A 12,307-nucleotide genomic window follows, 5' to 3' on the forward strand; every position below is an offset into this window, starting at 1 on the left:
GGGAGACACAGTGGCATCTGAGATCAGACAGCTGAGCCAAGCCCTGGTTTGGAAGGAACTCTCTACTTCACCTGATCTGATCAAGGATTCACCCTCCAAAGGAACATTGAGGGAACCAGAGAGAGCAAGAGCTGCCAGTTTTGAGGAAGGAGACCACTCCCTCACCTCACCAACCTGTGCGACTCCTGCTGGAACTATCCAGGCAGCAATTTCATTGTCCGACATTGATTTTATTGCCATGAAAATTGTCGATAGAATTGTGACTAGATTAGAATTATTGGCATGTGCAGAAGATCAATGTAATCGTGCCACTAACAAAGACACAAGTGAGTGTGATGTAACTCCCACCTCTAAGAGTCGAGCTCATGAGTCAGTTGGGAGGATTCACAAGGTGTCCCATGGACTTCAGGTCCCGGGAGTCACAGCAAATGTCTCGCTACTTCAGATAGGAGGGCCAGAAGAACGGGGCTGTTCAAACAGCTCCATTGCAGTGGCTCCCACAATGAACGCTGCTGGGAAGACACTGGTAGGGATTCTCACCAGTAGCATACCCAGTCTGTTTTCAGAGGAACTGATCGATACTGTTTCAAAAGTGATTTCGGAGTCAAGCATCACAAAAAAGTTAGATAACAATCCCAATTCTGAAACAGCAGACAAGAATTTGAAAACATCTGTGTTTTCCATTCAGTTTCTGATTCTGTACGCTGAAAGATCGGTGAGAAAGCTTTTGGAACTGTGTCTGACTTTCCCAGGTTCTCAATCGAGAGAATCAGAGGAACATGATGTTTTTGGTGCTCCACATGTGTTTAATAAGAAATTCTATACCGTTGAACAAAAAATGCCGGGCAAAGAGTCAGTGACGAATTCAGGACATGGCCTAGAGAAGACGAATCACAGTTCACAGATACATAATGATGCATTGGACCTGCTCACCAGAGTTCTGGTACAATTCATCATCAACGTTTTGTTTGCCAGCTATGATTTGCCATTAGAGCCCAACAATAGTGACAGTGAAGGTAAGAAATCAAGTTTTTCTCCACCTTGTTGTTGTCTTTTTAAAAAAAAAAACTATTTGCAATTGAGGACCACTCAGTCAACTCAACTGGTGTAAATGCAGCATTTAAGTATGCATCTATCAAAAGTGTATTTGTATTGTTTATATTATGTCTAACTTTGCTGTATTCTCTTACTATGAATCATGTCGTTTAAAAGTTTGTTGTGAATGTCCTATGGTTGTTTGTAATCATTTTCTGACATGCCATTTTCCCATGCTGCCTTCCATTCAAACATAACCTACATTTTCTGCTGAATTGTCTACCCTTTCATTACTTACAGTTGATACAACATGCACTTTTATATCACCAGGGATTGCCAGGAGTGTCTCTGTGGAAAGCACACAGGAGACCCTGGAAGACAAAGTGATTCTGGATCGTGACACGAAAAGATTCTCCAAGGGGAACGTTCCTGGGTCTGACAGCACTGCTCATTCTCTGCACACGGAAGAAAGAGAAATAGATGGGAAACTTATCCAACCAACAAGAGGAAGACCTTTCGAAACCTACAAGATTCTGCCGGCAAGAAAAGAGAGACCACGTCAGGGGCAGCCAAGCAGCAAGGATGAACCTGGACAACAGACAGTGGGTGAACTCCAGACTGAGGAAGGAATGTCCCCCGGAGGGAGACCGTGGAACAAAAAACAGGAACCTCCTGCAAAAGGTAACAGAGGAGCCACTCTGGAGCCTATGAGGAGACCAGAAGCTAAGCCAGCTGATGTGTCTTTAGAACAGCAGGTTGTTGAACCTGTTTCTTCAGCAGGGCAGAATACAAAAACCACATCTTCTACAGTAAAATCAACGTTTGTTGACTCGTTTGTCGCTGTGTTGAGCTGTTAAACTCTATACGTTTTATGTATGCATCTAACAAAAATATATTTAAGGAAAATTATGTTTAAATGTTCTATTACTGTATGCAATTATTTTAAGAGTGAATTCCCCATCTATTTTAATTCATGTTTTACTGTTACCATGCAGTTTTTTCTTATGTTTACTGCCAGACTAATGAGTTAGCTTCTGGTTAGAGAACTCACAAGCTTGTGCTTTTTGACAGGCAAAAAGCCTGTTCGTCCTCCTCAGCTGGACAATGACAATGACAATGCCAGTGCCAATGCCAAAGCCAAGGACAATGCCAAGGCTGGTGACGCGGCTGGAGCAAGCAACGGAAGTGTGCCGCTGGTGTCTTCAGCCCCCTGTTCTGACGCATTTGGGGTGAAACGCATCATCAGCGGGTTGTTCGAGAAAATACGGCCTGGATTCCCTAGAGACGACACAGGAGAGCTGGAACTGGTGCCTGAGTCCCAGCTCACTGAATTGACCCTGAAACTCACTGAACATGTGATGAAGAAAATAGTAAGGATTCCCAGCCTTGCTTCGTGCAATGCAGATGAGCAAGAGCATTTACTATTACAGCATGTGAAGAAAACTACTAGAGCTGTATATCGGAGTATGGTGGAGGCGACTGGCTGCAAGAGAGATTTACAGATAGCGGTCGGCTCAAAAAACCCTGAAACAATGAAGAGAATTATCTGCTGTGTTGCTAGACATATCCAGGAGGGAGAGTTTGCGCAAGGCACAAATTCACCTCTGGAGTCCCTCAAACCTAAGGATGACAGCAATCGCACTACGGAGAAAATAAGAGTCATGATTCCTCCTCGTGCTAACAAAGTACTACCTTCCCCAATGAATAGTTCTTCTGATTTCCCCAAGAAAAAGGTGGGTGGCATGAAAGAGATGGCCTATGACAGAGTCTCAGCGGTTGAATCTTTTGACCTCAGAAATGTTTCAAATGAGAAAAGAGAGAGGTTTGCCCCTGAGTCTTCTAAAAAGCCAAAGGAGTCCATTGTACCAAGAGAGCTGGATGTTGACGAACAACACCATGCTAAGGCAGCAAAGAAGAAATCCCTTAAAGCAAAAAAGAAACGCTCCCTGGAGGCTGAGAGTTCAACATCCACATCTCTTCGGCAGCCTTCTGAGCATGAAATAAAGCCTCTTGAGGTATGTTGATAAGAGATTCAAAACTTGACAAAATATATTTAACCCTATTACCCTAATTATTACATTAAGTTAGGAATGGAATTGTGAATTTCTATGATTTGTTAACTTTGATCTGTTTTTAACTGCAGTACCAATCAAAACATCAAAATGTGATTTCTGTTCCCAAAGAGAGTCTAGGCTAATTTTGGTGGCAACTAAAAAACACAACTGACATTGAAGTTAACTCTCTCTTTATTTGTATGGCAGGCTAATTTGATGTATGCAGAGTTTCGCCACAAAGAAAAAGGAAAGAAAAATCTTTTCAGGAAGATGGTGAACTTTGGCAGCAAAATTAAGAACAGGCTTCAGTTCAAGCTAAGAAATGATCAAAACGTGCCATACTATGAGGCTCACATGTCCTCTGATGCCTTTGAGAGGATGCCACAGGCAGGATCCAGGGGAGAGAGGAAGGAACAGACCTCCGAGGCTCCACATCCGGGAGTGAATTCTGGCTTTCTCCCTTTGATTCCCCAAAAACCTCAGCTGACTTCACCTGTGATGCAGAGGGAACCATGCCACAATGCCAGCGCCGACCTTGGTAACTTCTATGAAATTCAGGGCACATCCTCAAGTTTCAACAGCTCTGGAAAGAGGGAACTCATGCAACTGAGGGATAAGAACAGCATCCCACAAACTGTAAGGAAGAAGGTACGGATCTGATTCATGATAGTTCTTTCTTATTGACAGAATTTCAAGGGAGTGTAGTATACAATACATACAGTTTTACTGTGGACTAGGGCTTAACACTTTGTTCCACACTGTGGAAGAGGACCATTGTGGATATGTTATTGCAAACAAAAAGTTATGATACTGTAATATGTTGTGGTTCTGTTGCATTTTCTATGGAAACAAACGTTGCTTTTAACTGCTAATGGGAGGATAAAGTGACAGTAGGATTCGAAAGATTGATGAGAAAACGTTCTGATGCCGTTCGCTGTTTGCTCTGTGTGCACACAGATCTTCGAGAAGGAAAGTGCCCCTCCAGAGAGATATCAATGGAGCCAGCCTCGCAGTGCTATGCCAGGTGAGTTCTATCTCACACTCTGATGCTGTAATAGAAATGTCTGACCATAATACTGAATGGAACTGTGCATTTCCTTCATTATAGGATTTGAAACTGGCAATTAAAAACAAATATATGAAAAGAGGCATGTGCAGTAATTCTGAACAGGTTGGCCTGTATGTCCCCACTGTTCCCTTGAATGTGTTTGAAAGTAATGAACGTTAATGAGAGTAGTGCTTTCTTATTCTTTATCTGTATATATCATTCTGCTACAATATTAAAAAGTACAGTAGCCAAAACAAACCAGTTCAAATTCAGGGGATGACTGGCGAACTCTGTCCAAACTTAAAAGAACTAATGCCCTTTGTAAAAAAGATATTGCACAAAGACATTTTGGGGGCAAACTAATAATACTTCATAGGGGAACCCCAAAAAAGGATTTATCTCAAAGGGGGCCTTCCTCAGATGCACTTTGCGCTGAGTGCTGTATAACAGGTGTTATGTAAGTGCTGGGAGAGTGTGTCTGATGAATGAAATACTCTTCACTAAATCTGTCAGTGACTCTAGCTGCCTCTGTACAGTTGGATATAATTTAGTTTGATTTACTTTCAATTGTGGAGAAACATTGAGACCATGGCTCATAGTGCCACATACTGTAGTTGTGGGGGTTTAATTCAGTCATTTCCTGCTTGATACTTTTGAGGCATCTGTGAGTAAATCTATGTGCACAGGTCTGACGTTCTAGTTTAAACGAAACAAATTCCTGAATGCTCATGTGCCAAACCAGTCTACTGTGTAATTTCAGGAGTCTCTGCTCCTCAACCAAACCCCAGGGAGAAGCCACCAAAGTCATCTGTGCTGACCAGGGTGTCTGCTGCACTGGCCCGAGTGTTTCAGAAGAAGAAATAGAGAAACTACTGATGAAACCTGACCAGAGGACCAATACTTATTATAAGAAACACATTTCCTGGATTTTAAAAATTAATAGTGTTAAGTTATTCTTGATCCTCTCTTCTGTTTATCTTGACAGAACAGATACGCTAACTGAAAACAGCGTGTCTCATTGAGGAATTTTATTATTGAACCTTATTATTATTAACTACTGTGCCACCGTAGTAAAAGACCTGTGCCAGTTTATTAAAAGATTAAGTTCAGCCTTTGTGATGTGTATGACTTTTGTCACAAAATGTAACAACTTCAATGTGCTTCATGTACTCAGAAAAATTGGAAGATGGAAATGGGTATATTTTGCACATACTGTAGAATGTATCTACAGTATGTGCTGAATATCTGAATGTCCAAAGGTAGCCACATTCTTTCAGTTGTCATTGCAAAAATGGGTTATGGATGAACTTGAATCATCGTGCTGTTTCCTCCTGGATCTTCTCATAGATAAAGTCTTAATCAGCTGATGCAGGCGGTGTGAATCAAACCTCATTAACCCCCTCCCCCCAGCAGCAAGCCAGCAAGACTTACCCTCATAGGGCACCTGCTTGCTAATTTAGAACCACAAACGTTTCTGACATGTCTTAAATGCGTCTCTCTTATTCATTCCTCAGCTGGACAATGACAATGACAATGCCAGTGCCAATGCCAAAGCCAAGGACAATGCCAAGGCTGGAGACGAGGCTGGAGCAAGCAACGGAAGTGTGCCGCTGGTGTCTTCAGCTCCCTGTTCTGACACATTTGGGGTGAAACGCATCATCAGCGGGTTGTTTGAGAAAATACGGCCTGGATTCCCTAGAGAGGACACAGGAGAGCTGGAACTGGTGCCTGAGTCCCAGCTCACTGAATTGACCCTGAAACTCACTGAACATGTGATGAAGAAAATAGTAAGGATTCCCAGCCTTGCTTCGTGCAACGCAGATGAGCAAGAGCATTTACTATTACAGCATGTGAAGAAAACTACTAGAGCTGTATATCGGAGTATGGTGGAGGCGACTGGCTGCAAGAGAGATTTACAGATAGCGGTCGGCTCAAGAAACCCTGAAACAATGAAGAGAATAATCTGCTGTGTCGCTAGACATATCCAGGAGGGAGAGTTTGCGCAAGGCACAAATTCACCTCTGGAGTCCCTCAAACCTAAGGATGACAGCAATCGCACTACAGAGAAAATAAGAGTCATGATTCCTCCTCGTGCTAACAAAATACTACCTTTTCCAATGAATAGTTCTTCTGATTTCCCCAAGAAAAAGGTGGGTGGCATGAAAGAGATGGGCCATGACAGGGTCTCAGCGGGTGAATCGTTTGACCTGAGAAATGTTTCAACTGAGAAAAGAGAGAGGTTTGCCCCTGAGTCTTCTAAAAAGCCAAAGGAGTCCATTGTACCAAGAGAGCTGGATGTTGACGAACAACACCATGCTAAGGCAGCAAAGAAGAAATCCCTTAAAGCAAAAAAGAAACGCTCCCTGGAGGCTGAGAGTTCAACATCCACATCTCTTCGGCAGCCTTCTGAGCATGAAATAAAGCCTTTTTGAGGTATGTTGATAAGAGATTCAAAACTTGACAAAATATATTTAACCCTATTACCCTAATTATTACATTAAGTTAGGAATGGAATTGTGAATTTCTATGATTTGTTAACTTTGATCTGTTTTTAACTGCAGTACCAATCCACACATCAAAATGTGATTTCTGTTCCCAAAGAGAGTCTAGGCTAATTTTGGTGGCAACTAAAAAACACAACTGACATTGAAGTTAACTCTCTCTTTATTTGTATGGCAGGCTAATTTGATGTATGCAGAGTTTCGCCACAAAGAAAAAGGAAAGAAAAATCTTTTCAGGAAGATGGTGAACTTTGGCAGCAAAATTAAGAACAGGCTTCAGTTCAAGCTAAGAAATGATCAAAACGTGCCATACTATGAGGCTCACATGTCCTCTGATGCCTTTGAGAGGATGCCACAGGCAGGATCCAGGGGAGAGAGGAAGGAACAGACCTCCGAGGCTCCACATCCGGGAGTGAATTCTGGCTTTCTCCCTTTGATTCCCCAAAAACCTCAGCTGACTTCAGCTGTGATGCAGAGCGAACCATGCCACAATGCCAGCGCCGACCTTGGTAACTTCTATGAAATTCAGGGCACATCCTCAAGTTTCAACAGCTCTGGAAAGAGGGAACTCATGCAACTGAGGGATAAGAAGAGCATCCCACAAACTGTAAGGAAGAAGGTACGGATCTGATTCATAATAGTTCTTTCTTATTGACAGAATTTCAAGGGAGTGTAGTATACAATACATACAGTTTTACTGTGGACTAGGGCTTAACACTTTGTTTCACACTATGGAATAGGACCAGAGTGGATATGTTACTGTAAACAAAAAGTTATGATAATATGTTGTGGTTCTGTTGCATTTTCTATGGAAACAAACATTGCTTTTAAGTGCTAATGGGGAGATAAAGTGACAGTAGGATTAGAAAGATTGATGAGAAAACGTTCTGATGCCATTCGCTGTTTGCTCTGTGTGCACACAGATCTTCGAGAAGGAAAGTGGCCCTCCAGAGAGATATCAATGGAGCCAGCCTCGCAGTGCTATGCCAGGTGAGTTCTCACACTCTGATTCTGAAATAGAAATGTCTGACCATAATACTGAATGGAACTGTGCATTTCCTTCATTATAGAATTTGAAACTGGCAATTAAAAACAAATATATGAAAAGAGGCATGTGAAGTAATTCTGAACAGGTTGGCCTGTTCCCTTGAATGTGTTTGAAAGTAATGAACGTTTATGAGAGTAGTGCTTTCTTAAAAAGTACAGTAGCCAAAACAAACCTGTTCAAATTCAGGGGACGACTGGCGAACTCTGTCCAAACTTAAAAGAACTAATGCCTTTTGTAAAAAAGATATTGCACAAAGACATATTTTGGGGGCAAACTAATAATACTTCATAGGGGAACCCCCAAAAAGGATTTATCTCAAAGGGGGCCTTCCTCAGATGCACTTTGCGCTGAGTGCTGTATAACAGGTGTTATGTAAGTGCTGGGAGAGTGTGTCTGATGAATGAAATACTCTTCACTAAATCTGTCAGTGACTCTAGCTGCCTCTGTACAGTTGGATATAATTTAGTTTGATTTACTTTCAATTGTGGAGAAACATTGAGACCATGGCTCTTAGTGCCTCATAGTTGTGGGGGTTTAATTCAGTCATTTCCTGCTTGATACTTTTGAGGCATCTGTGAGTAAATCTATGTGCACAGGTCTGACGTTTTAGTTTAAACGAAACAAATTCCTGAATGCTCATGTGCCAAACCAGTCTACTGTGTAATTTCAGGAGTCTCTGCTCCTCAACCAAACCCCAGGGAGAAGCCACCAAAGTCATCTGTGCTGACCAGGGTGTCTGCTGCACTGGCCCGAGTGTTTCAGAAGAAGAAATAGAGAAACCACTGATGAAAGCTGACCACAGGACCAATACTTATTATAAGAAACACATTTCCTGGATTTTTAAAATGAATAGTGTTAAGTTATTCTTGTTTATCTTGACAGAACAGATATGCTAACTGGAAACAGCGTGTCTCATTGAGGAATTTTATTATTGAACCATATTATTATTGACTACTGTGCCACCATATTAAAAGACCTGTGCCAATTTATTAATGTTCAGCCTTTGTGATGTGTATGACTTTTGTCACAAAATGTAACAACTTCAATGTGCTTCATGTACTCAGAAAAATTGGAAGACGGAAATGGGTATATTTTGCACATAGCTGTAGGTTTGTTTAGAAGAATATCTGAATGTCCAAAGGTAGCCACATTCTTTCAGTTGTCATTGCAAAAATGGGTTATGGATGAACTTGAATCATCGTGCTGTTTCCTTCTGGATCTTCTCATAGATAAAGTCTTAATCAGCTGATGCAGGCGGTGTGAATCAAACCTCATCAACCCCTTCCCTCCAGCAGCAAGCCAGCAGGACTTACCCTTATAAAGCACCTGCTTGCTAATTTAGAACCACAAACGTTTCTGACATGTCTTAAATGCGTCTCTCTTATACATTCAGATTTTCATTCTCTTCATGAACGACTAATATGCCTGCATGTGCTCACTAGAAGGCTATCGGTCAGGTCGATGGGCATACTGTAAATAAATGCTTTTGATTTTGTATCACACTGAGGTGTGGCAGAATCGGTGAAGGATGGTGTTCACGGTGGATGCATGACCAAGTCAAACAAATTACACTCATAAGTGCTTTACTTAAAGGGAGTTTCAAAGCCCGATTCTTACCCCTGCCCTACATTTTATTGAGCTATATTGGACAGCAATGATCACAAATACCCTTGTGGTCTATACACATAACTTGTACATTTACCCACTAGATCAACAAATCAATAATGGTGATATAGGGGAGAGTATTTGAATAGATGACCGTACAGTAGATCATTTATGATTAGATGTACAGTATACATGTCATATGTAGGCCTTGTAATACAGTCCTGGGACTTGTACGGTGCAGTGTTCTCTGCTTACGTGTATGTGTTTAAGGGGGAGGTGAACGCTTTTAGAAAGCCTCTTCGTTGCTCCTCCTTAAATTCCAGCAGCTTCTGCAGAGACTATCTTATTGTGGCTGATTTGCACAGATGACTAAAGCTTTTGCATTTTTAAACCCTGGAGCTCACGCAGTTTTTTTTTTCAGTTGACATTTGACTATTTCAGAATAAGAGCGCAAAACAGCCCTTCGTTAGAATTCATAAATATGAAGACACTCCTACTCATAATACACCTTTACCTTTCATCCGTCTGCCAAAGACTGTACCTGAGAAGGTGTATTGATTATGATGTTGGCTATTTTCGAGATTTCCAGATGATTTCATGGTAAGCTTGGCTTTTTTTCCCTCTACAGCCCTCACTTGCTAAGCAAACGGAACGGTGTTTCATTTTCATGTGCATTGAGTAGTAATAGCACATCTTCGAGCGAGTCTGCTCTCGCATACAATCCGAATGAATCAAATTACGACCCGAATCCCAGGAGAACGGGTTCGGAGGTGTTGATAGTGTCACGCAGGGGCTGACTGTGGAGGATGGAGATTCAATGAGGTGCCCTTGGTAGGGTTGCTGCTAGACCTAGGCGTAGTCGGAGTAAACAGGCAGGGGTTCGAGTCCGGGAAGGCGTAGTAGAGGCGTAGGCACAGAATCGGCAGGTGAAGGCGTAGTCGAGGGAGCAGGCTGGGGTCGGAGTCCGGGAAGGCGTAGAAGAGGCGTCGGTGTGGAATTGGAAGGCAGAGGCATAAACGAAGAGACAGGCTGGGGTCAGGATCCGAGAGAACGTAAAACAGGCGAAGGTACTAAATCGAGCGGCAAAAGCGGTAGTTGGAAAAGCAGGGTTGAGGTCCAGGGGAGAAGTTGTTGTAAGGCAAAGGCTTAGTTTGTAGGGTAGCTCCGGGAGATAATCTCAATCGTGAGCGATGATCGGGGGACAGATGAGGGTTTAAGTAGAGGACTGATTCATGCGTGCACGTTTGGTACGGGGAGAGCTCGTGGGAATGCGGGAGCACTTGCCTGCGTGAGGGAGATTTTTGACAGTAACCCCCCCTTCAGGGGTGGCTCCGGACGCCGTAGGTAGAGGAGGAGCACGGGAGTGAAGAAAGTCCGAGATAAGGGTCTTATCCAGGATGTCCCGTGCAGAGACCCAGGTTCTTTCCTCAGGAACATAACCGAGCCAGTCGACCAAAAACTGTCTCAAGCCCCTATGCCAACGACATTTGAGGAGCTTACTGACTGTATAGGTGGTGGATCCGGTGATGGAACGAGGTGGAGGCGGAAGAGGTTGTGGTCTGGAGAGGGGTGACCTGTGGTAAGGTTTGAGAAGGGAGACATGAAAGGTGGGGTGAATGCGAAGAGTGGGGGGGAGAGCCAAGCGGTAAGTGACAGGAGTGATCTGAGAAATGGCCCGGAAGGGACCAATAAATCGCGGGCCCAACTTGCGGGAGGGTTGATGGAGAGAGATGTTGCGGGTGGAGAGCCAGACAAATTGCCTACTGCGAAGTCGAGGAAAAGGGCGTCTGTGTCGATCCACGAAAGATTCATAAAGGTGTGAGGCCTTTAGGAGGGCGCGGCGAGCAGTCTTCCAGAGTTTCCTTAAGGCAGAGATATATATTTGAACAGAGGGGAGGTCCAAGTCCGAAAGGGGTTTCCGGAGGAGTGAAGGTTGATAACCCAGGGAGCATAGAAAGGGAGACATGCCAGTAGCCGAAGAGTATAGAGTGTTGTGAGCGTACTCAGCCCATGGGAGTAAAGAGGACCAGTCGTCCTGAGTGGCTGAGACGTAAGCCCACAGGTAAGTAAGGAGGTCCTGGTTAAGCCTTTCGGTCTGACCGTTGGATTCTGGATGATAGCCAGAAGTAAGAGAAACGTTGGAGCCCAAAGCAGAACATAGGGCCTTCCAGAAGCGGGAGATAAACTGTGGACCCCGATCAGAGATGATGTCCTCTGGAATCCCGTGGAGACGAAAAACGGGCTGTACAAAGAGACTGGCCATTTGTTGAGCGGAGGGCAGGGAGGAGCAGGGAACGAAATGAGCAGCCTTGGAAAACCTGTCGATGACGCCCATAATCACTGTGTTGCCAAGACTCCTGGGAAGGTCCGTGAGGAAATCCACAGCAATATGGGACCAAAGCCGCGTGGGTACTGGAAGAGGTTGGAGTAAGCCAGCCTTCCGGTGACGGGGTGTCTTGATCCGAGCGCAGGTGGGACAGGCTTTCACGTAATCCGAAACATCAGCCCGTAAGGAGGGCCACCAGAAGTCCTCAGAGAGAAGTTCCAAAGTCCGGCGGGTGCCAGGATGACCCGCAAAACGAGAGTCACGAGCCCACTGGAGAACCTCGGAACGGACCCGATCAGTCACAAACAGCTTATCCGAGGGGCATGAGGGAGGTACAGGCTGTTCCTTGAGGGCAATTATCTGATGAGGGGTATGATGGGTTCGGGAGGGAGTTCGAGCTCCGGTGGATCAAACAGATGGGAGAGGGCATCCGTCTTGATATTCTTAGAGCCGGGGGTGTATGTGATGAAAAAGGCAAAAATACCATCTGGCCTGGCGAGAATTTAGGCGCGGAGCAGAGTGGAGATAGGAGAGGTTCTTATGGTCCGTGAGAATGGTGAACGGATGTTGGGCTCTCTCCAGCCAGTGCCTCCATTCTTCCAGGGCGAGCTTGATGGCCAAGAGCTCTCTGTCTCCCACAGCATTGTTTACCTCGGCAGGGGAGAGACACCTGGAAAAGAAGGCACAGGG

The 12,307-nt window shown here is 44.1% G+C and overlaps 4 protein-coding genes and 1 long non-coding RNA gene across 5 annotated transcripts in view; all 5 read left to right on the forward strand.

Moving 5' to 3' along the window:
• The first annotated feature begins 85 nt into the window (after positions 1-85).
• Positions 86-1,443, forward strand: LOC148652383 (uncharacterized). The gene is made up of 2 exons (XR_015925310.1): positions 86-1,016; positions 1,366-1,443. It is a non-coding gene; the product is annotated as an uncharacterized LOC148652383 (long non-coding RNA).
• Positions 1,444-2,182: 739 nt separating this feature from the next.
• On the forward strand, positions 2,183-5,246 carry LOC148652384 (uncharacterized). The gene is made up of 4 exons (XM_088599084.1): positions 2,183-3,050; positions 3,297-3,737; positions 4,047-4,113; positions 4,898-5,246. Exons 1-4 carry the CDS (start codon positions 2,394-2,396, stop codon positions 4,999-5,001), a joined length of 1,269 nt encoding a protein of 422 aa, XP_088455210.1. The 5' UTR covers positions 2,183-2,393; the 3' UTR covers positions 5,002-5,246.
• Positions 5,247-5,394: 148 nt separating this feature from the next.
• Positions 5,395-6,574, forward strand: LOC148652385 (uncharacterized). The gene has a single exon (XM_088599087.1). It carries the CDS (start codon positions 5,913-5,915, stop codon positions 6,567-6,569), a length of 657 nt encoding a protein of 218 aa, XP_088455213.1. The 5' UTR covers positions 5,395-5,912; the 3' UTR covers positions 6,570-6,574.
• Positions 6,575-6,820: 246 nt separating this feature from the next.
• Positions 6,821-8,675, forward strand: LOC148652386 (uncharacterized). The gene is made up of 3 exons (XM_088599089.1): positions 6,821-7,257; positions 7,562-7,628; positions 8,357-8,675. Exons 1-3 carry the CDS (start codon positions 6,826-6,828, stop codon positions 8,458-8,460), a joined length of 603 nt encoding a protein of 200 aa, XP_088455215.1. The 5' UTR covers positions 6,821-6,825; the 3' UTR covers positions 8,461-8,675.
• A 36-nt stretch (positions 8,676-8,711) lies between these two features.
• LOC148652387 (uncharacterized) overlaps positions 8,712-12,307 on the forward strand; it is a 77,897-nt gene continuing 74,301 nt past the window's right edge. The window contains exon 1 of the mRNA XM_088599085.1: positions 8,712-8,795. The gene's annotated coding sequence lies outside the window, so the exon portion shown is untranslated. The remainder of the gene's footprint in view (positions 8,796-12,307) is intronic.

The sequence above is a fragment of the Lepisosteus platostomus genome, chromosome 11 (assembly GCF_059453375.1).
Source record: "Lepisosteus platostomus isolate fLepPlt1 chromosome 11, fLepPlt1.hap1, whole genome shotgun sequence".
NCBI classification, from domain to species: domain Eukaryota; kingdom Metazoa; phylum Chordata; class Actinopteri; order Semionotiformes; family Lepisosteidae; genus Lepisosteus; species Lepisosteus platostomus.

Bases quoted from the DNA above. Each gene is read 5' to 3' on its own strand.
- LOC148652384 (XM_088599084.1), top strand. From the start codon at position 2,394: ATGAAGAAAATAGTAAGGATTCCCAGCCTTGCTTCGTGCAATGCAGAT. The intron at 3,051-3,296 runs GTATGTTGATAA...TTTGTATGGCAG, and splicing joins ATGAAATAAAGCCTCTTGAG to GCTAATTTGATGTATGCAGA. The intron at 4,114-4,897 runs GTGAGTTCTATC...GTGTAATTTCAG, and splicing joins GCCTCGCAGTGCTATGCCAG to GAGTCTCTGCTCCTCAACCA.
- LOC148652385 (XM_088599087.1), top strand. From the start codon at position 5,913: ATGAAGAAAATAGTAAGGATTCCCAGCCTTGCTTCGTGCAACGCAGAT.
- LOC148652386 (XM_088599089.1), top strand. From the start codon at position 6,826: ATGTATGCAGAGTTTCGCCACAAAGAAAAAGGAAAGAAAAATCTTTTC. The intron at 7,258-7,561 runs GTACGGATCTGA...GTGTGCACACAG, and splicing joins CACAAACTGTAAGGAAGAAG to ATCTTCGAGAAGGAAAGTGG. The intron at 7,629-8,356 runs GTGAGTTCTCAC...GTGTAATTTCAG, and splicing joins GCCTCGCAGTGCTATGCCAG to GAGTCTCTGCTCCTCAACCA.